Source organism: Dinoponera quadriceps, unplaced genomic scaffold (assembly GCF_001313825.1).
Source record: "Dinoponera quadriceps isolate SergipeBrazil2010 unplaced genomic scaffold, ASM131382v1 scaffold4681, whole genome shotgun sequence".
NCBI lineage: Eukaryota > Metazoa > Arthropoda > Insecta > Hymenoptera > Formicidae > Dinoponera > Dinoponera quadriceps.
In genome coordinates this window covers 1,244,569-1,268,272 of record NW_014561157.1, presented here as the reverse complement: position 1 = coordinate 1,268,272, position 23,704 = coordinate 1,244,569, and the positions used below count along the sequence as shown (strand labels likewise).

The 23,704-nt window shown below is 43.3% G+C and overlaps 1 protein-coding gene across 1 annotated transcript in view; it reads left to right on the top strand.

Annotated features, from left to right (window-relative positions):
* Positions 1 to 456: 456 nt before the first annotated feature.
* Positions 457 to 23,704, top strand: part of LOC106750941 — a 47,802-nt gene continuing 24,554 nt past the window's right edge. The window contains exons 1-2 of the mRNA XM_014631623.1: positions 457 to 924; positions 12,279 to 12,515. Coding sequence (XP_014487109.1) covers positions 870 to 924; positions 12,279 to 12,515 — 292 coding nt within the window. The 5' untranslated portion in view covers positions 457 to 869. The remainder of the gene's footprint in view (positions 925 to 12,278; positions 12,516 to 23,704) is intronic.

The window sequence follows — 23,704 nt, the reverse complement described above, 5'->3', positions numbered from 1 at the left end:
TGTGCACTATTAAAAGGCACAAAAATACGTAAGAAAATTAACACGATACGTAAATTAACGCGCGAAACGAGATAAATACGGACACTTGCAGATCACAAAGCGTAAGTACACTTCCCTTAAGCGTTTCGTTCGTCGCTAGCTCCTACATCCCTCCGGTTGATCTTACTTCGTCCGGATCCGGCCGGGGGTGTCATCATTCGACGGAGAAGAAGCTAATCCAATTGTCCCACGGGATTGGATTATGGTGTTCGGGCGGCTCGGTGACGCGTTGGCTCGCAGGTTGGCCTGAATACCGGAGAGGCGCGTAAGTAGAGGGGACGAACAGTCAGTCAGTCGCACAGGCCAGCCTCGTTCCTGATGGCAACCGGCACAGCGGTCGTTACCTACCGAGGAGGTGGTAGCGAGGAGCAGCAGGTGGGGGAGCAGAACACCTGGACGACTTCCTGCCAGGGAGTAAGCACCTCAGTTCTCAGGAAAGAACGTCCGACATCGGTACCTCGTGTGAGTCCCGAGTCACGAGCTCTGCCAGTGGACGCACTATCTCGTCGTCGCCGTCGTTGCCGCCACCTTAATCCCGTTCGAAGATTCTCTCACCTGGCGGGCGAGCGAATTCGCGCCTCCGCGTTCAGTGCGTTCAGCGTTCCGGTAAGAAAAGCCTCGTTCGTCCGTATCCGGAAATGTCGTTTCTTCCGAGGTGCATTCGGTGATCTCGCGAGATCGACAGTGCGCCCACTGCTGCGGACGGATTAATTGCTGACCCGAGTCGGTGTGGTAGCGGAACGGCTTCCTTCTCGGCTTGCCGCTACGACTACGTGCTGAGTGGACGTCCAAGGTCGGAGTTCACGCGGAAGGTCGCGCCCGCCAAGGAAATGGAACGCAGGATCGCGACATTTTGCTTCCTCCTCGTCGTGTCGGCCGCCAAAGGTGAGTGGATCTTTATTGGTAGTAATTTTGTTTGTGCGAATGCATGCTATGTAATGAACGATAATCATTGTATAAAACATTATTTAATTAATGATTATATATGTCAGAAGACATAATTTTGAGCGTTTGGAATAATGGGATTTTAATTTATCTGATTAATCGTTAAATAGCACACTTCTCAATGGAAACACGTATAAATTGTATATTTTGTTTAAAAGAGATTATATTCAAATATAATAAATCTTAATACAGATAAAATCTTGTTCTGAATGTGGCGGTATGTCAGCTAAATATATGTGAATTGTTACTAAAGAAAGGAATTAAAATTATAAGAGAAGAAATTAATATATAGCTAAATTGTTGGCACTTGAAACATATAAAACTATATAAAAAGAAGTTTAATAGAATATATAATATAAAATATATATTGTAAACATTAAAATAATACAATTACATACAATTTAAACTAATACGAATATTAGCTTTTTATACGGTAATGTGAAACAACTAATATTTAAAAAATCAGCATTTAAAATAATTCTTTAAATAAAGATAATGAAATTCCCCCTGTAGAATTGTCGTTTATGCGGTTGCGTGCGCTTAAAGAACAGTCACCTCTGTGTCTTGGAATTATATGTAGAAACGAACAAATTCGTATCTCACTCCTGCTTGTATTTGATGAGATAAAGCTTGATATATAGGATAGGATTGATCATTTTCATGATTGACTTTAATCACCCCTTTGTGTAACGGATCGTTATGAATTTTCCATAAAACGTAATTGGACATCTTCTTAGAAAACTTTAGCACAGCTGAAGTAAGGCATTTCGTGCAAAAGATGGATTAATCTCCCGTGGAAAATATAATGGCTCATTAACGCACGCGGGAAATTATAATAATCATTACTGCATCCATTCACTTGTCGCTTTCTAAGCGCCAAGAAATTTAATGAGTCGGCTGATTATGAGACAATACTTACAGTTCGTAACGACATTCTCTATTTTACGTGCCATTGAAGCACACCATTTTGCGGAACCGTCGGCGAAATTGCCGTTAATCAAGCACACGTGTACAATACGGAGCTTAATCGTATGTTCGTTACGAACGATGAGATTCTTCAAATTAGTACCGGCAAACTTTCGAATTCTGCTCGAGTTGCGTACAAGTTGATAGTGTTTGTCACACACGTTAATATATATCTGTACGCAGTATAAAGTTTTGTATAAATAACGGTCCACTGAAATTCTTGCGTTATTTTAACATGAGAATATGTTAAGAAATACACAAATATATGTTAAATTGTATTCACTTTATTAACACACCACTTTCTAACATGTTCACCTTGTTAAAACAAGACGACAATTTCAATGGACCGTTATTTACATAAAATTTTGTTTATTGCTTATATTTAAATATAGAATCTTTACGAGAAAGAGATACAAAGAGATTCTGAACTCAAGTTTAATCATATGGCTTCTTCTTATAACTAAACCGTTCTCACATATCGGCGTTTGAAGAGAAACACTGGTAGCAGTGCCGGCGAGTGCCGTGTAGTAGTAAATGGCAAACGAGCCGTCACACGAGTGAAGACATCATTTCTCTTCTGTGATCCGCGATAGGTATCGTAATTCAGCGTTTGGCCGAATTCGGGGTCGAGATCATCTCACGCTCGCGGCGTTATTGAACTTAACAATGAATTACCGAACGCGCTCGATTACATACGCGAGTTGCAGACGCGAGAGGCATCTGAAAATAAGCGAAGGTTACCGGCTAATTAGCGCATGATGTATGCGATGCGTGCGCTCGGTGTGCGTCTGTGCGTGTTTCGTGAGAGCGGATTCGCCGATTCTTCTCTATCAGATCTGAAATTTCACTCGCCAGCGTCGCGTGACGGTAAACTGGATCTGCATTAAACATCATCCAAATTATAATGGTGACTGGTAAAACTGGAAGAGTGTCCCCGATCCAATTAGCTCGTCGGAGAGAGAGAGAGAGAGAGAGAGAGAGAGGGAGAGACGGCTTCTACAAAGAAGCGCACTCTGAAATATCATTTAATTACTTTCTTAGCTCGCCTCGTGTCTTCGTCGCGCGCTGTATCGCGACTACATCTCTCGAGATAATCCGTCCGTAGATTTAATTTCTACCTCCGTCCGAGCGGCCGAGCGCGGTAATTCCTCAACGTCAAGCCCGCTCTAACGACGACACGGCTACACCTGTTTGACCAAGGGAGCACGTGCCCGTCATTAAACGCGTAAACGCACGTAAATGAGACGCAACTCCCGGGCGTTCTCATCTTCGCAAGGTGCACGCGCGACTTGCAGCGGCACCAGTCGACTTTCCACGACGCTTCGTTCGTTTTTCCACGCGGTGGAAAGTGGCTGGCGGAGCGGTTTTATATCGCGGCAATAACGTGTGAAAAGTTCGCGAAAGACTCATAGCCGACTATCGCTCCGACGCGGCGCTCTGTCGTGAGGAAAGTCGTTTACCTATTTACTCGGCGCATATTACGGCGAGCTCGGCGCTTAGTTTATAGAATACGAATGTGCGTGGAATCGATGAGATTTCGCTCGCGGGACTCCGCTCGCAACGGGGATATCTGCGTCGTGCAATTTTATGGATTTAACGGTACATATCGACGATTTCACGTCGGACGTTTTCGCGCCGACCGATCGGACCATCGGTGCTTTTCGTTAATCCCGGCGCTGCACCGAGAGAAATTATAGTTATTCTCGGCGCTAATCATAATTTCTTTATACTTTCAACTACAAAATTAACAGTAACAACATGCGTGCAAAGTTATTATCGCTAACACTATAATAATACTGTAAATCTTAGAAAATTCGTTTTCCCGACTATGATTTTTTTACTGCGGTGATTATAGTTACAAATATCAAATATTCTTCTCTCAGTGTGCGAATGGATGTATCTTCTGTCGGATTCAAGATATTTTACGCGGCACGAATGCATTTTTCCATCGGTATTATCTCAGATATTAGCGCATAGTTCCTACGAGCCTCTCACGTCGAGAGCGATCGATAGCTTCTTCCAGACACGCGAAGGGAAGGTTCTCGCCGTCGTTAGCCGATTTACATCTTGCTCTAATAACACGCACGAGACTCCAACTTCTTCCGCGGGTTAACGACCAAGATCGTGCATCTTCTCGTGAGGCGGTCGTAATGTTTACCCGCGTTTCTCACGTGGCGTCGTGTGCGCGTGTTCCTTTCTTTTCTTCCTTTTTTTCTTCAAACAGTTCCCTTAATTACGCGTTCGCGGCCGGCTGGCTTCTTCGACTTCGCCGTCGAGTCACATCCAGTTACTGTCCTCTCGCGCGTACGTGGACGTTTCCTGCTGAAACTACAGAGAGATCGATCGCGGCCGTTATCGTTAGATCGATCGGTGTCAGGTATCAACTGGGACGCGAGCAGGTTTCATTACTCGTTACTTCGTCGAGCCGATCATCGATGATTGATATTCACCGATTCGATATTCATATCTCATCCGTGCGAAACCCACACTAATGGAACAGGCAGGCCTCGAGTGTCGGGAAATCTGTCACGGGCTGAACGGCGATCCAACAGCGTCGCGCAATTTACAACTGACGATAAACGTGACATCGATGCTATTATTGTCCAACCTGTAGGATAACATCATCGATGCTTAATTTAGAGATACACGCGCACAATTTCCGAATGTAAAAGCGCCGCTGATTGGGAGAGCAAACTCTATTGAGTGATAGTGTATTCCCACAATGCACGATTTATTTCGTGTTAATTTCATTTTACAGATGGAATCAATATTTTACGAAATTATAAAAAATTGATCAGCACACTGCTTATATTTGCTTCGGCAGTTGCTTGTTCGTTTCTTCGATTATAAATAAACTTCTCTCGTGATGTAATAGAGACGTTTACAATTATGCGACGCTTACGTTGTAAGCGATGCCACTTAGGAAAATTAAGTAATATCAGCTTCTAACGAGCATAATGTTAATGTGCGCATTGTGCGTAATGTAACAGTGTGGACATGTAACAGTGTGGAACGATCGACAGCTGCCGTGTCAAGTGCACGCACTTACCATCTCGCGTTGTAGGTGTTCGCCGCGAGTTCGCGTACGTACGGCGCACACGTATCGCGCTTCGCGAAGACAAAAGGCCGGTGTGTTTAATTAGCCTGGCTGAGTACCCAATTTCCCACGTGAAGTAACGGGAGTACCTCGGCGAGCGAGCGGGAAAAAGAAGGCGAGTCCGGTGCACCTTTTCTCTCCTACTTATGCCCTGATTATCCACTTTTCTTGCGGCGTGGGCGAAACCCCGAACGTCGGAACCACGTGTTGTACTACATACGAGGAGAACTCGGCGAGTCGGCGGAGCCGACAATACTCGGCGCGGTAAGACGGTACAGGCGGGTGTCTCCAACGTTAGAAAATGCCGTTTGGCTGATTTAACTTTAATTTCCAAATTATTACGGCTACGAAGCGAGACCCCCGTCGCTTCTCTCATCAGCGAGGCGCGGAGTTTTATGTGCAAACAGCGCGAAATTCGAAAGTAATACAGGTAATCTGCTTAATACGTTTGTCACGGTGGTGAAATGGGATGATGGACACGATATCACGATCACTTCGTTTTAAGGATAACGGTTGAAATAGCGGTGACCTGATATTTACACCGGAATAACTTTTACCCTTTCCATGCGCGATTCCGACACGCGTTGTCTCCATTCCAGTGTCCTACATAAGCTCGTTTATTCGAGGCACGTACTACTTACCATTGTATTTTGGACGCGGTTGTATCGAGACGTCCAGCGCGGATTTTTCCGCATAATTCTACGGTAAAGCGCATGCGAATTAGTGAAAATAGAACAGCGTTGCGAAATTTATACGCAGATATCGAGCCCGTTTCAGCTGTTTCAGTTCTATCTTCATCGTATTTCTATCTAGTTGATCATTTAATATTAAACGTCTCGAACTTCTTATTAATTTATCACTTATTCACAACTTCCCGTTGTTTTACAACAATCGTCCCTCGAACATTTCCTGATTTTTAATTCGCGCAACGATATCTCGTCGCTCGTGATAATTCGCACGGCTTGGCGGTTCCTTTTTTCGCGTCGTAAGATGCGACTGGTGGCCGGCCTCTAATCGATTCCTCGGTAATTTACGATCCACGTGGCTGCGTACGTTGATGACGATCATGTACAACGGCGGCACGATAAAGTACTCTTCGAATCAGACCTCGGCTTCAGGTTCTGCCCCGGTTTACGGCTTAACAATTACGACGGTAACCTACATTAGACGGATGCAACAGTCGCCGTTTGCGACGTACAGTTCGAGAATGTAACTTGACCGATGATTTTCGAGGGACGCACATATTGATTTACACAACGCGGACCTTCGGCCGCTGTTGCTGCGCCAACGAAATAACGCCAGCCGATGGATCGCGACTTCAGACTTGAATATGTCAGTATTTGTCGGTGTATTCTCGTTCTCGATAACGATGACAAAAAACTTAGTGGAATATTAAAATATCTGTCCAAGAAATTGGACTGGAAATGTTTGTAATTTGATACAAACGATCTTTCGCGCGTTCAATTTTTGATCGGATGATTGACACAGACGGCTTCATTCGAAATAAAAAATCACACTCGTCGATTTATCAGCACTGTTTCGCTGTCCATAGTTACGTTCGCGATTTTTCTTAAAGGCTTGACCACGCGTTAATGGGAAGAAACAGATCGGCCGTTGCCATTCATAACGTAGTTACACGCCTCCTCCTGGGTGCCGGTTGTAAATCTACCAGTGGTTGCTGCGATCTTTGTTTTTTGAAGCACGTGCACGTAATACAACCTCGAGAATATGAACATGTAACGTGCGTATCGTAACACGAAGTGGGCAGCTCGCACAAGCAGCACCTGTTTCGCGCTCGCTTTATGCCAGCACGATCTTTATCGATCGACTTCCTCCTTGTCGGGAAATATACTATTGTTTAGTGAAACGGAAATATATAGAACTGTATAAAAAGAGAATATTAAGCAGAATATTAATTAATTATGTAAAAGCTCGGTTCTTCTGTAATTTGTAATATTAAAAAATTAATAATAAAAAATTTGCCTTGTATTAACAAATCACATGTTTAAAATTGGATAAATAAATTTTGTAAAATTTTAGAAATGAAACCGGCAAACATTCATTGAAAGGGTGGAAAAGAAATACAGGAGTGAATAGATGAATTATGTTTTCACTATTTAATATTTACTTGAAAATATATATTATTATCAGTTTAATTGAATATATTAATACTAAATAACGTTTATCTTTTAAATATGCCGAATAAATCGTGTGAATATATTTAATAGCTTTGCCCAACTATGTGCGAAGTTGTTTGTATCTCGTGATTTAAATTGATTTGTGCATTAATTATACCACACCTTATCTTACGATAAATTTACATTATAAATCGCGAATTTATATCATAACGTTACAGAGGATACGTTTTAACTTAATCTTTCGCAACGTGTCCCGACTCCACCGACAGCAATAACTCGCCCGATCGTCGTCGCGCGGCGATGCGATGCGGTATTTATACGGCGGTGTAAAATAACGCTCAATGAAATTAACGGAGCCCGCTCGTTTCTTCCACGCCTCGCCATTCCACCTCGCCATTCTTCATCGGCCGTCGGAATATCGCGCCGCGAATTCTTGTTCGCGCGTTCGTACGTTCGGCTAGGAGAAGGCGCGATAAATATGTTAATTGAACAGTACGGACCGTTACGCAGTCGACCCGCGAGGCGCCGATTGTGCGTCGTCGTCGTCGACGGCACCATTTGGCCGCTCGTTCGGTAAAGGAATACCATTCCTGAACCATAGGGGACACGTCCGAGTGATTCGAGGACTCATTCTATCGCGCCAAGTTTGGCGAATGACGTGCGCGTGCCCAATCTTCTTTCTTCCGAAGATTATGGCGAGACTTATGTCTGTTCCCGTTCACCGTGAATATGATGAACGCATCGAATATGCGTATCAAGTATCCCGAAAACCGCCGTCTTTCATTTCCTCGACGGATTCTTCGGATGATTTATTAAGAGCGATTTTCTTATCAAGTAAAATTCACCGACGAATTTTAACCCTGGAACGATCGCGTCACTAACTGACGAATGTACACGGAAACGCAAAATAGATGCTTGTCAGTGTTTTTCGTAAAATACATTTTAATGCGACACCTGTCATTCGCGCGACCACTGTAGAATGTTTTTCTATGAGAGACACGCTGCTATTGATTCGCATTTCTCTGTTCGTAACGTTGTAAACTTAATGCGCTCGATATTGCTGCCGGCAAGAATTTCAGAAATTGGCAATCATAAATCGAGCGGACCGGCGCAATTTCGGCCGCCTGATGAATAAACAATCGTCCGTGCATCGACGCTCGACGATGGCAGCGCAGGTTGCATGTATCTGACATCTGAAGTCAACGACCCTTGCGCTCGCGCCGCAACGTCCGCTTTTACGAAGCGCGTGCGTGCAATTGCCCCGCGTTTCTACAATTCCGCTGCATTCGATGCATCCGTCTTTCGCCGCCGCTAGACAGCACATCGCGATACGCAGGCCGAGATGCGAGAAGCGATTTCACTGATTCCAAGACGTGTCTGCGTACGTTCGAGACGCTCGCGATTTGCGTTCCGCACGCGATTCCGCGCGCCCACCGCTCTTATGCAACGCGCAAATCGTCCCGATGAGCATCTGATTGCGCCTCGCATCGCTGAGATCTTCAAGTACGACAACGCAGAAGGAAAGGAAAGGAAAGAAGGAGGACGATTTCAGCCGAGTGTGTTCACTTTTTCATTACACGAACATTTGTTTTTAACATTTAACATATTTTGATAATACATATCTATCTTTCACTCTTGGACATTTTTTCCACTACGTCCGCATTAGAAATCGATGATTAATCAAATTTCTCGCAAAAAAGTCCCGCTATTGAAAGCGGAAGAACAATTTCTAAAGGACGGTGGAGTCGAGCAAATACGGTTGCTGGATAACAGTTTCGTTCTCTAAGTTTCGATACTTACAGAAATAAAAAGTTCTTCCTTCACATACACTACAAACTTACACAGTGAAAAATGTTGCGTTAAAAACGATCCACTGACATTTCCGTGTTACCTTAACATGGAGAATGCGTTAAAAAGCGCACAAATATAAAATTAATATATTCACTTTGTTAAAGTAGCACACCATTTCAATGGACCGTCTCCAACACAAAATGTTTCATTGCATACCTAACCAAGCCAGGTTGAATCAAGGGAAGGATCTCCCGTCGAAAGTACTCCGCATTCGAAACTCAGGCATTCGTGCGACCCGTGAAAGAAAGCTGGGCTCGTCAAAGAGAGACGCGCGTACGACTGCGCCGTAGGTGTGTCAGATTCTCCTCGAGCAGGGCGGAAACGTGAGTCGCCGGCGAAGAAATGAAGAATGGCGGCGGTGCGTTTACGCAATAACACCCGAGTGAAATTCGCCGGATCGCTGAGGTTTACTTCCCTCGAACGCCAATTTCGGATTGGCACACAACGCGCCGCCGGCAACGTGCATCCGCATAGCCGATTACTTCCTAGACGATTGCGCGACCGCCGTCGTCGCCGCCGCCGCCGCAGGATGTGAGTCGCTTGCATTATCGCTTCCGTTACGAAGCTCACGGTGCGTCGCTCGCGCCACCCCCGCTGCCTCGCAACGTACCTCGGACGGCGTTGCACTTTGCTCGGGCCGAAACTACTACTACTACCGGTTATCGCCGCGTGCGCAAACGTAAATGACAGGGTGGTGGTAATGATAGGTTGCACGGCAGACGCGTGTGTGTTTCTGCGTTTATTTCTGCCCGCGCGCCCACTGGAACGTGACGGGACGGAAGGGCGTAGTAGTGTAATCAGGGCCCGGCTTCGGGCGTTTCTACGTCTTCTTCGGGCAAGGTTGAGATATGCGTCGTGCGCGAGCCGTTACACGTTACGAGGGTTTCCTAAACGGCGAAAAATGGACGGATTCTGGAAATTCGCCAATCTCGAAAACGATTTTTGTCCGCGAAGAGCATCGAGGCGCCGGCGGGCTGTAAAACGTCGAAAACGAAGGATCCTCCGCAAAATGAGCTTCGGAGGTCCAAGAAAATGCCGAAGTGTTATTTGCAATTTTACAAATAATAGACTTTGACTTGAGTCATTTTGAAAGTGTACTTTTTGATGGAATTTTCACTCACCGATCTCAGAAACGATTTTCATCACCGGATATATCGAAGCGCCTGTGAAGACATCGAAAACGACGAATCCTCCGCAAAATAAGCTTCGGAGGTCCAAGAAAATAACGGTGCATTATTTAAAATTCCGTAAGAAAAACAGACTCTACTTTTAATAGAGTACACCTTGTTGAGATTTTTGCTCGCCAATCTCCGATAGGATTCTCGTCGTGTGTCGAGACACTTGTGAACTACAAGACATCGAAAACGACGAATCCTCCATAGATGGAGCTTTATTTGCGATTTCACCAAAACAATGCAGACTCTCTCTGCTTTGAATAAAGCATACCTAGATGTGAAATTCTCACACGCGATTGAATGTTTCCAGTATCGGATGTGTACACAATCGGGTGTAACAGGCGTGGCGGTGTATTCAGACCAAACTCGTTTTACCTTCTGGCCGCGGAGGGAAGCGACGGTGACGCAAAGTAAAGCGCTCGCACCGAAGCGCCGGTTTCCTGTATGCTCGCTCGCATTGTGCAAAGAACGATACGGTCGGGGGTTGCGCAAGTGAGACCCTATTTTGCACGAGGGTAACGTAAAACGGCCGCCGACGAGGCGTTGCGTCGGCGAGCCGAACGTTTTGCCCAGGAAGATGACGAGAGACTTCGCCGCCCATTGAAATCATCGGCTTGAAAACGGCAGCGGTAATTCGATGAGGTAACGTCCCGCCTTGTATCGCGCGCATCGCCGATGCGCCCGGTGCGTGATGATGATGATGACGATGATGATGATGACGAGGACGTGGGGTTGCGTGTCTACTACTCGCGAAACGGCCGGGAAGATTGAAAAGCACGCTCGCCTTAGCGCCTAGCTGGAGCGACGCGTCGGCGATGGCCGGCCGGCAGACGCGCGTTGCATTATTCGTGCGGCAATTAGTCATGAGAGATTGAACCGCGCAGATAGCCGAGAGCGCGGCCTTTGTGAGGAGCTAACAGCTTTCGCGCCGCGCAGTGAGAATTCGCGCGAGCGCGGGTATTTAAGGCAATTTCGCACCGTGAAATGGACGCGCACGATCGTACGTGACCGCTGCGGGGGGAGCGCGAAAACGACACGTGTGATTAGCGCTCGGGATGGGAAGATCACGACCCTCGCGCGCTAATCGGCGCGTCCTTTGATCAAAAGGACGTTTTTAAAATGCCGATTCTTAGAAAGCTCCGCTCAAGGCCAACTCGGAGGAGAAAATCACCCGCTTGATTTGTATATTATAATCCGCCATAATCATGGGCGAACCGACGGCACGCGATGGCTCGACGGTTAGAAAGAGAAATGGGAGCGATCCGCGTTAATTAGCACGTCGTTCTCGATAGCCATCGTCGCCGTACGAGGGCAAAAGTGAAGCGTTTCCCACGTACTGTAGAAACGAAACGCGCGATAGTTCGGCCGCGTTAACACTCGAGTAGGTTACGACGTAAAAATGCTACACCAGTTCTCGACGGAACTCGGATATTAAATTCGCGCGCGGATTTCACCCGTGAATATTGAACAGTTTTATTGATTGAGATATCTATATTTATATGCGCGCGACACATACTTTCTTCTCCAATGACACACATTTCTCTCTTATACGTCAGTTAGAGTAATTGTAACAATACATTGTACATATACATAATAAATTGTAACAACTACATACGTTCTCCGTGATAAAATTCCTTATTTATTTATATTTTTAATAGTTAAAAAACGGGGTTTCAATCGCTGAAAAGAACGAGAGGAAACGATCTTTGCGATAAATTATTTTCTTGCTATTTAAATGATATTTCGATTGAATTGAATTGAATTGTTAATGTTCCCTCATCATATTAATGTGATTCAAAAAGTTAACTATATAATCTTATTCAAAACAGGTTTTTTCCGAGCTTTCAAAACTATATATTTTTTTATCATCAAACTAATTTTTATTATTATATGCGCTAAACGTTGCAGTCGTATGTGTGATTTCTAAGAAAACGCACCGCGTTTCTTTTATATCAGACGTGTTTTGACGCGGATAAATTTATCTGTTTATCGATACACGTCGTTAATTGCGTAAAGCTTAATGCCCCATAACGATGTCAGGATAATAAGGGACGCATCGCATTGCAGGATCTAATGGCGCCGGATGTGGTTATCCGGGTGCACCGGCGCACAGCAGCGTGCGTTTTACCGGCACGGAGGTCGAAGATGTCATAGACGAGGAGGATGCTCTCCTTAAGGACACCACGTTACCGGTGGGCACCGTGGCCACGTATTCCTGTGAACGGGGATTCGAACTCCTGGGACCTGCGAGAAGGCAATGCCAAACCGACGGCATGTGGGCGCCGGAAGGTGTGCCTTTCTGCGGTAAGTGGGCATTTTTCAACGAAAGTCGCATTAACGATCTCAAAGAGCAAGCCTATCTTCTTTTATTATTTATGCCGGTGAAATCGTGGGCTTAGAGACTCGCGACAAGCTTTCAATTTTTATTGGTAAACATACGAATAATCAATAAGCCGCAAAATTAACATGATAAATCATGAGAAAAGATGGGTTAAAGGTTGCGTGTCATGCAAATTTGACGATTATTTATCGATTGTCAGAGCAAAAGGAAAGTTTTCAGAATATTTTACTAGTGTGCCGAATCCATTACAATTGTCGTTTTATGGGCATATCTTTTTTATTTGAACGTATATCGTAAGAATTCTGGACACGCGTTTTCTCGATTCTGACGAGACGACGAATCAGAATTTTTATGGCGTCGAGAAATCAATAGTTTCTTCTATGTTGTGCCATTAATGGCAAATTCGATTGGACGCATTAATGCGCATCAGTGCACATTAAAGCCGTATAAATTAAGTAATAATAAATTAAATAATAATAAAGCTTGTTTTTATATTTAAAATCATTTACAGTTCATCTTCAGATACTGTACGGATCATTTTATTCGCTACGGAGCATCAAAAATGAATTTCAGATCTTAAATATAAAAACAAAACAACCTTAAATATAAAATATAAAAACAAACTATGAATACGGCTTTAGTGTGCATTGGTGCGCACAAGTGCATCTAATCGAATTCGCTACTAATGGCGCAACATATACCGGTAGAAAATTATAATTACTTTCGGTACCAACCATATTTTATAATAGCAACATGTATGCAAGGTTATTATCACTGACACTATAATAACATTTGTTAGAAAAGTAGTTCTCCTAACTATTTTCACGATTAAAATAAAAAAATGGGTATGGTTGGCACCGAAAATAACTATAATTTTCTATCAGTGCGGAAGAAACTATCGATTTCTCGGCACTTCCAATCGGGAGGAGCTTCGAATTTTCGACGGAAAATTCATAGATAAAAGCTTACGCGACATGACTGATCCGAATAGGTAGGTCGGTAGGTAAATAGGTGGATAAGCAGGTAGATGTATAGATACACCTTTGGCGTTGGATTACGCGAGATTTCCCGGCTTCTATAATTATACGCAAAGCGAATAGTCGATAGAGCCTCCGGTGAATCGCTCAGGTGAATCGATGCGGTTTCGGGAAGGCAAGTGACCCGGTTCCACGTGTCCTTGACCGAGCAGGCCCGACGACGGTGGCACAAGAAATGCCGCAGCCAGTGGGGGCAGTGCACCGTTAACTCTGAACCTGTTACCTGCCTAAGAACGCCCGCGGCCTTCCCAACCTCGCGCGCATTCCGCGCACCGGGTTTTACCGGGCTCTTCGTTGCCTTGGGCCGGGTGAATCTGTTCGTTCGTTCTTCAGACGACCCGGGAAACGCCTCCCGCAACGCGTCCTCACGGCGTTTTCGTCTCGTGCGCGACTCCCGGGTCGGCGCGCGGCTTTTACATATCGACCCCGACGCTTCCCTACGCTCTCGACGACGGATGCGCACGAAGACAAACGCGCAATAAATCAAGCGGAACGATCGAATTTGTGATACGATAAGTTTTTTTTTCTCACGAGCGCGAGAATATACGGAATATCAATTCACCGCCGTAGGATGTCGGTGAAAACCAACGATCCGATCGAGATGGCTCGACTACGCTCATTAGTCAGCCGTTTACTTGGCGACCGAACTCTCTCACGTGCTTTCTTGTGTACGCGTGTATGCTAATACGCTTCTCGTCGGCGAGAAACCCGACTGATAATCATACGTACAAATCGATACGCGACTGTGTATTTATCATACGGAATGCGTTTTCTAGCCTCGTGGTCGACCATCTTAGGAATGAGGTGACCGATTCTCCGTGCCTCTCGAATACTCGCCGCGAGCACGGAAATGCACGAAATGCTTGGCGTGTCGGAAATAATGCACGGAGAAAAATATCTTGCTGGCACCGCAAATTATTAGTTACTATAGGGACAGCAAAAAAATTTGTTAAGAATATTAATTACTATTTATCGGATATATAGACAACAAAATAATTTAGTTATGCCAACTAAATTTTATCGCTGTCACAACAATGGTTTTGCTATGACAAGCAAAATTATTTTTTTCCGTGTAACAAATCTTTTTATTGTCCCCGTAGTAACTAACAATTTTCTGCGTCAGCAAAATTATTATTTCCGTGAGTGTACCGAGAAAAAAGAATTCAGAAACATCGCGCGCAAACGCCTCTTTATCTGCGTTTCTTCTCTCATTTATTCGCACCGTCTTGCATATCGAAGCTCTAAAGACGTGCCTCGAGAGCGACAGATTTTCCATAATCGCAATTTCTTTCACCTTTCCTTGATGAGCAATCGTCTCTTCATCTTCGTCCGAAACTGGAATTATAATCGAGCAAGAAATAAATCAGAACATCGCAAATCGACCTCGATTCCATCTAGTCAGGAAGTCGTGCAATCGTCTGACGAGCGAATTAAAGTCTCGCGCTGGCTTCCGCGACTTCGTTTCTTGACGATTAGATTGTCGCGCGTATTGCCGTACGCGCGAGACGTACGCAGATCGAAGCACAAGAAAGAGCACGACGGGAAGAGAATCGCTCACGATGAGATCTCACGCTGAGATCTCACGCTCCGCGAGCTCTCTCGACGACAAGCCGCCGAACTGGTCCAGGACCGCGAGAAGTGGTGCTGTCACGTGGGCGGAAGTGGGTCGTGGATTACGACGCAAGTACACCGACAAACATACGCGCGAGAGAAGTAACGAGAGAGACGGTGCCTTCATTAGGCGCTCCGTCACCGAGTCCGCCGACGGAGGGGCGAGACAACGTGACACCTCAAACATAATGATGAATGATCTGTTTAGAGGGCATGAGAGAAAGAGGGGATCACTGAGGAAGCGGAATTTCGCGAATTAACCTAGCCGCCTAGCTCACCCACCGGCGTAATTTAATTCCGTCAAGCTCCGACATCCTTCGTCCGCACGCACCTTTGTATATCTTGCGGAGATTCCTCGTCTAATCTTTTTTCTCAGGCTAAGTCAAGGATAGATGTTATCGGGGACATTGTGGTTTTAATGCTGTAACACTCTCATCCATTCGTGTGAGCACGAGCTTCGTACGCCGAAGAAGAGTCGTGCGTTTGTAGTACGTGCAGAAATAACGAGATTCTTACGTCAGCCTCTCCTAACGTCCTACTTTGTGAAAATGAGGAATGCGCGAGGAGATCTCACGCCGTCTCGAAGATTAACGCGAATCAAGTCCCTCAAGTCTCTAATAATAATCAACTTTTTAATCGACCGTATAACATGACGTCGCCGTAAGGGTTTCTCGTGCCAATAAGCGTCGCTGGGAGTACCATCGCGGATGAAGTATGTTTAAGAAAGTGATACCAGATATACGCGCGATCCGATAAAGTAAGTAGTCAGTCGAGTTTCAGCGCAGCCGACGCGCAGTCGATCAACGATGACAACGCAAACACGGTTTTTGTCCGCGTGTAACGTAACGTCGACGTATCCCAGACACGTCTAGGCAACGCGCATCAACGTCGACCGTTGTTGCGCGGACAGGATTACGGGGTCACGGGGTCTCGACCGATTAGCGAAGAAGGGAACGGGCGCGAATAAAATTGTTCCGGCCAGAAAGACGGAAGCACGCGTCTCCGAAATTATTTTCAAATTTCACGGTCTGCGTGCAAAAATCGTTAACGACTTTCCTAACCCGGATGTTTTCGAGAACGCGATTCCACATTTGCGTGATTGTACTACCCAATTACCCCGCGACGGTTTCGAGTATTTTCGTAGGAATCAAGTGGCACTCGTGCTAAATTCGCTTGTTTTGCTAAATTTCCTCGGCAGTCACGGCCAAAGTAGGAAACTAAAATCTCAAATTAACTTCAGTTACACTATCTTGTAGCCGGTTATATATATTTCGCGTGAGCTTCAAGTGAGCAATTATCTCGGTTGTTAAGATAATATCCTGTGCAGCGTAATCCAATGAACGCTCTGAAATATTACTAGATAACCAATTATCTTGCATTATTTAAGAATGTCTTTATATATATTAATACTGTTAATAACATATATTATTCTTAATGTGATGTACTATCATTATTTATACAGTGGTAGTACTATCGGGGAGAGAAAGGGAGAGAGAGAACGTATTTTACTTAACAACAAATTGTTATTTCGAGGTAAATTATAACAGATTAAAGTGAATTCTTTCATCACATCAAAAATATATCGGAAAAACAAAACATTCTTTCATATAATAATGTTTAACAATAATAACAGATTTCATGTACAGCCCTCATAAAAATTTAATACTGGAAATTACTAAATTTGCAATAATTAAATATTAAAAAAGCAGTAAAAATACAGTAGATAGTGAATCTACATCAAATAAGTGTTCCGATAATAGAAGATCTATGATGTCTGACTGCTAACTAGATGGCCTAGGTTCAATATTGCTCTGAGTCTGTATTTTTTTCCTTCTTCCTTTTTTCCACTGTTATTACTTTTATTCTATTATTAATATGAATAAAAACACGTATACAATATTTTTATATGTATATAATTTGTAATATATTAACCAATGATTAAGTATTGGCCAAATAATTACTGAAATACTACCAGTACTTAATCACTGTGAATCCCCTAGTAATTCTCAGTATTAAATTTCTGTAAGGGGGCAATAAATTTGAAAATTGTAGCGTATCAAAATATCCTAGATTTTCTACTGGACACCCGTAATAGACGGGTGTCGATGGTAATGCGAGCGGCGATGGTAATTTAGTGGAGCGAAATATCGCGCATTCCTGCGGTAATTTTTGCGCTTGCTTCTCGAGGCGGCAGAAAATACCGTACAATTTAATGACATCGTAATGGTAGCATTTCTTGCGCAGGGGGATGGTCGCCGCGCGGGTCTTCGTCGTCATTTTGGCGATTGCGAAGCAAAGGCTCGTGAGCGCGAGTGATGTTTGCGCGAAATTGCTCGACTTGCCCACCCAAGACGGTCGCAACAGTTTCTCGTGATCCGCCGACCGCGAGAGCAGCTTGCCACTTGCGCACCTGTGCGTGAACTTGACTCTTCGAACGCGTACTCATTCGCCTCCCACGTTCAAGTGGGAACTGTATCGTAATTCTCTACAAAATTCATTCGCAAACGACCTTGACTTCCGGTTGATGATGTCACGATGATGTCGACCTCCGAATGTCGTGTCTGTGTTCTTCTAGATTTTCCTTCTTCTAGATTTTCAAACTAGATTTGTCGCATTGGAAATAAATGTAAAGTCCAGGAAACTTGCGAATTTGGAAAGACGATTTTTGTAAAACTTTAAAAACTTGTAAAATTCCTTTTAGGTGTAGACATGATGTCATTCCGTGACGAAGAAACGCGGGAGCGCTCGTTCTTATTTATATTTAGCTTCTCTTTCTCCCACTTTACATATTTTCTTTAATATATCTGACGTGTTAACCCGTTTATATGATATCTTGTTGTTTACGTACTTGAGTGATTTATCTCACAATTTCAATTAAGCACGAAAAAACTCTTTTTGACTCTTCTTACATAAAGACCGGCCGTTTCACTTCTTTGACTTTCTTTGGCTAGATTTTAATTGCATAGAATTATCATCTTTCACTTCCTTCATCCGAAATTAATTATTCCCTTAAGATAACATCTTCAGACAGACATATCCTGTGGAGTTTAACGCGATTTCCATGGAAAATACCGCAGACTAATGAGATTAACCGCTGTAGTGGTTGTGCGACTCGTCCACAGTGCGTGTACGGCATAGTAAAACTTTAAACCCTAGACATAAAGCTGGCGCTCGCCTACGAATCGTTTTCTGTTTTCCGATCTTAAGGACTCATGAACGACGGTACTTCGCGAAACTAAGGATGTACTTTCTTCTCCAACGCTGAACGGAACTTCCTGATCGCGATGAAACGCGTTGCGTATATTCCGATAGTTACAAGTCGCAGGATCATCTGTTATTATCGCGATAAATCGCGAGTTCGGTGAACTCGGCAATTTCGCAGGATGAATCCGGTCTCCTCGTTTCATTCGTATAATCGATATCCTCGCCGTAATTGGAATATGAACGCGCACAAGAATAAATGAGCGATTGGTACTACAGCGTGGTGTTACTCGTCCTGAAGATTAAAGTAAAAAAATATATGGTCAGAGCGTGTATAGTCAGAGCGATGAAAAATAATGTAGTCATAGTCGTATAAGAACGAGGCGGGCAACGATGATTCATTTTATACAATCCTCGAATATAACACACGACGAGAAAAGAAATAACGCGCCGTTTCTAATAGCGTTTCTAAAATAGCAAATAGTCATGCGGTCAGATAGAAAATCAAGCTGTGTGACGTGTACAAGCGGTTTGCTTTTTTATTTATTTATATTTTTCAAATGCCATTTTATTTCAAATTTAGCTCGATGTGAAATATTTCTACTGTAGAGTTTCTCGCATAATTTAAGATATATTCATTATTACTAATAGTGAAACTTGCATTTCGGACTGATAGATAAATTTATCGACTCCTCCTGCAAGTGTTCGAGAAAAAGTGGATATTTGTTATCTTCGTCAGAAGTTATTCACGACCTGACCTACAGTGATTCAGTCTAGCGGCAAAACATCAAATCGATTTTATCGTAATTATGACGACTGCGCCGGAAACGCGTGCAATCGGACCGTGCTCCATATATCTCGTTACGCGTATCGACAGGAGCGATGGGCGCAACGCGAAGATGTTCTCGCATTTGCATGTAGAAGAAATAACTGTAAATTACGAGGTAGGCACGGCGCGCACATATGCCCCTCTTGTGGGAACATACGTGCGCGGCATACATGGACTTTCATGGGGGCTCCAGCCAGTATGTGGGTTTAGGTCGAGAATGCATCGATTATGGTTTTGTGTGTCGAACCTATGCCTAGCCGACGATGGAATGCCGATGACTTCGTTGTAAAATAATCGCGGCACGACAGATTGCGAACGCGTCAAAGAACTCTTAATCGTGTTTGCATTCATAAGCGCGAGGGATCGAGGAACGAAAAGGCATCGAATAAAAAGTAGGGATTAACAGCACTGAAGAATGATATGAGGAAACGTTCCTTCGGATCGTAATAATTCTTCCACTGCGAAAGACTCATGGAGAAGAAAAGATTGGTTGAATTAACGCTTGAACTGACGAACTTTCGGGTCCTTTTAAGGGGATGCCGAAAATAACTTGATGAGCGTCAATAACATAGGGGCGATCCTCGAAATGTTACGTCACATAAACAATGACATGATCGCGCTACTCTTTTTATATGTTTTGTAAATATAAACCTTACGTAAATGTAAGCGCGATGTGAATATGATAAATGCGTGCTATCCTATTTTACGTAACAAAAAATCCAAACAAGATATGTAAAAGTTTTTCCACAAACTTGTCGTATCTTTTCAGGCTTCTAAATTTGATTGAAAAAGTATAAAAATATGTTCTATGAAACTTTTTTAACGGGCAGCATTGACACGTTCGGTACGAACAAACTACAGAATTTCTATATCCGGTGAATATTTATGCCAACTGGCAGCTAGAGATGTCACTTCGCAATTTTTAATCATTTTCGCCATGTACCGAACAATGCTCCGATTAATTTTCGCGCGCACTTTCACCGTGCGTAAACATTTATAATTCTGTGCAACCGATAAGACGTGAACTCTGTAGAAAAAATCGGTACTTTGTCGGCAAAGTTTTCAAGTATAGCATCTCAAGAACCGAATTCGGCTCATAAGAGCCAGAAGTTCTGTCTCCTCCCATCGAAACGCGGTTGGTTCGCTCATCATCGCATTAATTGAGCCAATCATTTTTCTTCGTTCGCGCTTTTCACGCTCACGAGAACTGAGGCTGCGTTTTCGAAGTTCAAAAACGGTTTGCGAACTCGATCTCCGCGTGTACTCGCGGAGCGCGCGCAACGATCCCTCGTCGAACCGAAATCGAATTACGCAACCACGCAGGCACGTTTTCCATCTCTTCAACGACCGCGCGAGTTTCCTCTCGGGCGCGCTTCCGCGCGCACTACGATACCGTGGCATACAATTAGACCCGCGGATTAACCTTACCGAATAAACCTGACCGCGCTATTTCCCAACGCGTTTATCGGAGTATCTCGAGAAGTGCGCGCGGCCGACGCGTACGACTCCGCAGGCGAGTCCTTTGTTTCGTGCCCACCAGGTCTTTTTGCATGAGATGCGCACTCTCGCCCCTCTTGTCTGTGCATCTCCCGATTGTATTCCACCGCGAGATTCCGGCGGAGATACTTCGGGGCCGTGGTAACAGATTGCGCGTAGAAATTATGCCGGGGTATCTCGCGGGGACGGCGGGCGGGCTATCACGAAATGCTCGCTTAGAGCAACATCACCCATTTTACGGACTAAGAGTCGATTACGAGGAATACGTTGCATATTTATGAGGAGAGCCCGCCGAAACAATTGTTCCTGGCGATAATTCGGACTTTCGACACAAATAAACGATAAATGTCTCCCGGTGATAATTAAATCGTACACCGTGTATAGCTGCGTTTCGTATATAAGCACACAGAAAAATATATACCGCATTCGGATAAATATTATTTGTTTCAAGTATTTTTCACAAGTTTATATAGCCGCAAGTATATGTCACAAGTTCACAAGTGTCAAATTTATTCAAAGTATTAGATTGGTGCAAATGAAATGTCCGTTTTCGGTGTTTTGAATTTCCCACCCTTATAGATTACTTTTCTTTCATACAGAGAACGGTGTATATATACTGTGTGAAAAGTACATGATCCATATGTGATTTAGCGCATATAACTTTATTTCTATATTCTATATTGTTAGTCATAGAGGTTTACATTAACGCTGTGATAGAAAATAGAGAAATTCATATAATTTATTTATACGAGTTCAAACTTGGTCATACTGCAGCCGAGGCAACGCGTAACATTCATACTGCATTTGGTGAAGGTACTGTAAGTGAAATAACGACGAGACGTTGATTTGAAAAATTTCTGGGGACACAAACCTCGACGATTTATCTCGCGGACACGCACCTTCCGTCATTGATGACGTTGTTTTGAAGGAAATGGGTTGAAACAGATCCAAAGTTAACAGTCTGAAAGATTGTCAAAGATTCGAAGTTGATCATTCAACTGCGATATTTAAACTGTCCGATATTTAAACAAGTTGGGAAAAGTGAAAAAGTTGGATAAATGGATCCCCCATGAAATCATACAGAGAGACAAATTGAGACGTTTGGAGATCTGCATTTCTTTGCGGTTGCCACAGAATACAGATGGAATTTTACACAGGATTGTGACTTGTGATGAAAAATGGATTTTGTACGACAACCACCGACGTTCTGCGCAGTGGTTAGATGCGAATGAGGTTCCAAAATACATTCCAAAATCGAATCTTCACCCCAAGAAAATGATAGTGTCTGTATGGTGGTCTAGCAAAGGTATCGTTCATTATTCATTTACCAAACAAGGTGAGGTTATAAATTCTGATACGTACTGTCAGGAAATTGCCACCATGCACCAAAAACTGAGCGCTCCACAGCCAGCATTCAACAGACACGGCATGTTGCTGTTGCACGATAACGCTAAACCACACATTGCAAAACAAACCGTTCAAAAACTCGCCGAGTGAACATTGAAGTTCTCCTTCACCCTCCATATTCTCTAGACATCTCACCAACAGATTATCATCTTTTCAAGCATCTGGATGCGTTTTTGGCGGGCAAAAATTTCAATGAAGAAAGAAGTGTGAAGAATGCATTTAAGGAGTTTATCGATTCACGCTCTCTAGATTTTTTTAGAAAGTGTATTGATGCGTTTGGATCATGTTGGCAGAAGTGTATTGAAGTAGGTGGAAGCTATTTTGATTAGTTATGTAAGTTTTAAATTTGAAAAATACAAGTTTCAATTTTATATTTATAAACGGCCATTTCGTTTGCACCAATCTAATATATTATGAATTCTAGTAAGTTTAGTACTTCAATTAAGAATATATACATTAAATTAAGGGGCTACGCCAAACGGCTCAAAAACTCCCAATGTTTGAGTTTTTCTGCTAACTATATTATGAAGATGTTCTTTTGAGAGATGATTCTTCATACTTTTATTTACATATTATTACATGAAGCCTATTACAAAAAGTTGATATGTAACGTATATGTTGTTATTATTGCTTTTATGAAATCGTTATCGCTAATCCGTATTCAACAAATCTAGGGAACTATCGACCGATTCAACTCTGTAGTTTTACATAAATATTCTCAATAAGATATATTGATTTTATTAAGAATATTTAAATATATAAAATTAAAATATTAATTTTTTTAATATTAATTTTTAATAAAGCTACTAACATTTGATGTGAAGAGTTCGATTGTTCGCCAAAAATTTCTCCTCTTTTCGTTTATAAAAAACTACAACATCGATCAAAAAAACCTTACGACAAGACTAAATAATAATGTTACTAAGAATATTTACGCAAAACTACAGAGCTTATATAGCCCCTTAAAACACTAAAACTAAAACTTCGGTTTACTTGTTCAAATTAATCGAATTTATCTTATCTTCGATGAAATTTATAATATTCTTGAAAACAGAATAAATTCTTCTTTCGAGTACATGATAACGAGCTTTTCTAAAACTGGTGACGAGTATATTTGAAGAATATCATCAGAAAAAATTTATTATTCTTTATCTTCGACAAAGAAAAAAACTGTTACACGGAGGGAAGAAGGAGAATAAACTGAGTAGTCGCTTTTCTTAGTAGTAGTAGAATGATATATTTCTCTATGCACGCTCGCTGTATAATTTACCGCCGAGCTTCGTGTGTGATTATTTATCGAATGGCATTTACGATGTTTTCTATCTCCAGAATGTCTACCGAATGAATGACGTAACGCGGGAAGGTCGTCGGGCGGCCGCGAATATGGGTCGAGCGCGCCGAGTAGCGTATCTGCTCAAGGACTCGGCTGATTAGTTCGGTCCTACACGAGCGAAGGACGTCGGTCCGTCAAGCCGGATCCCCCGATTAGGTGCAATTAAGGCGAACGAGACGCCAAACCGCAACGCGTCCGATCGATGGCTACCGGCACACGCATCGTCGTCGCTCGCGC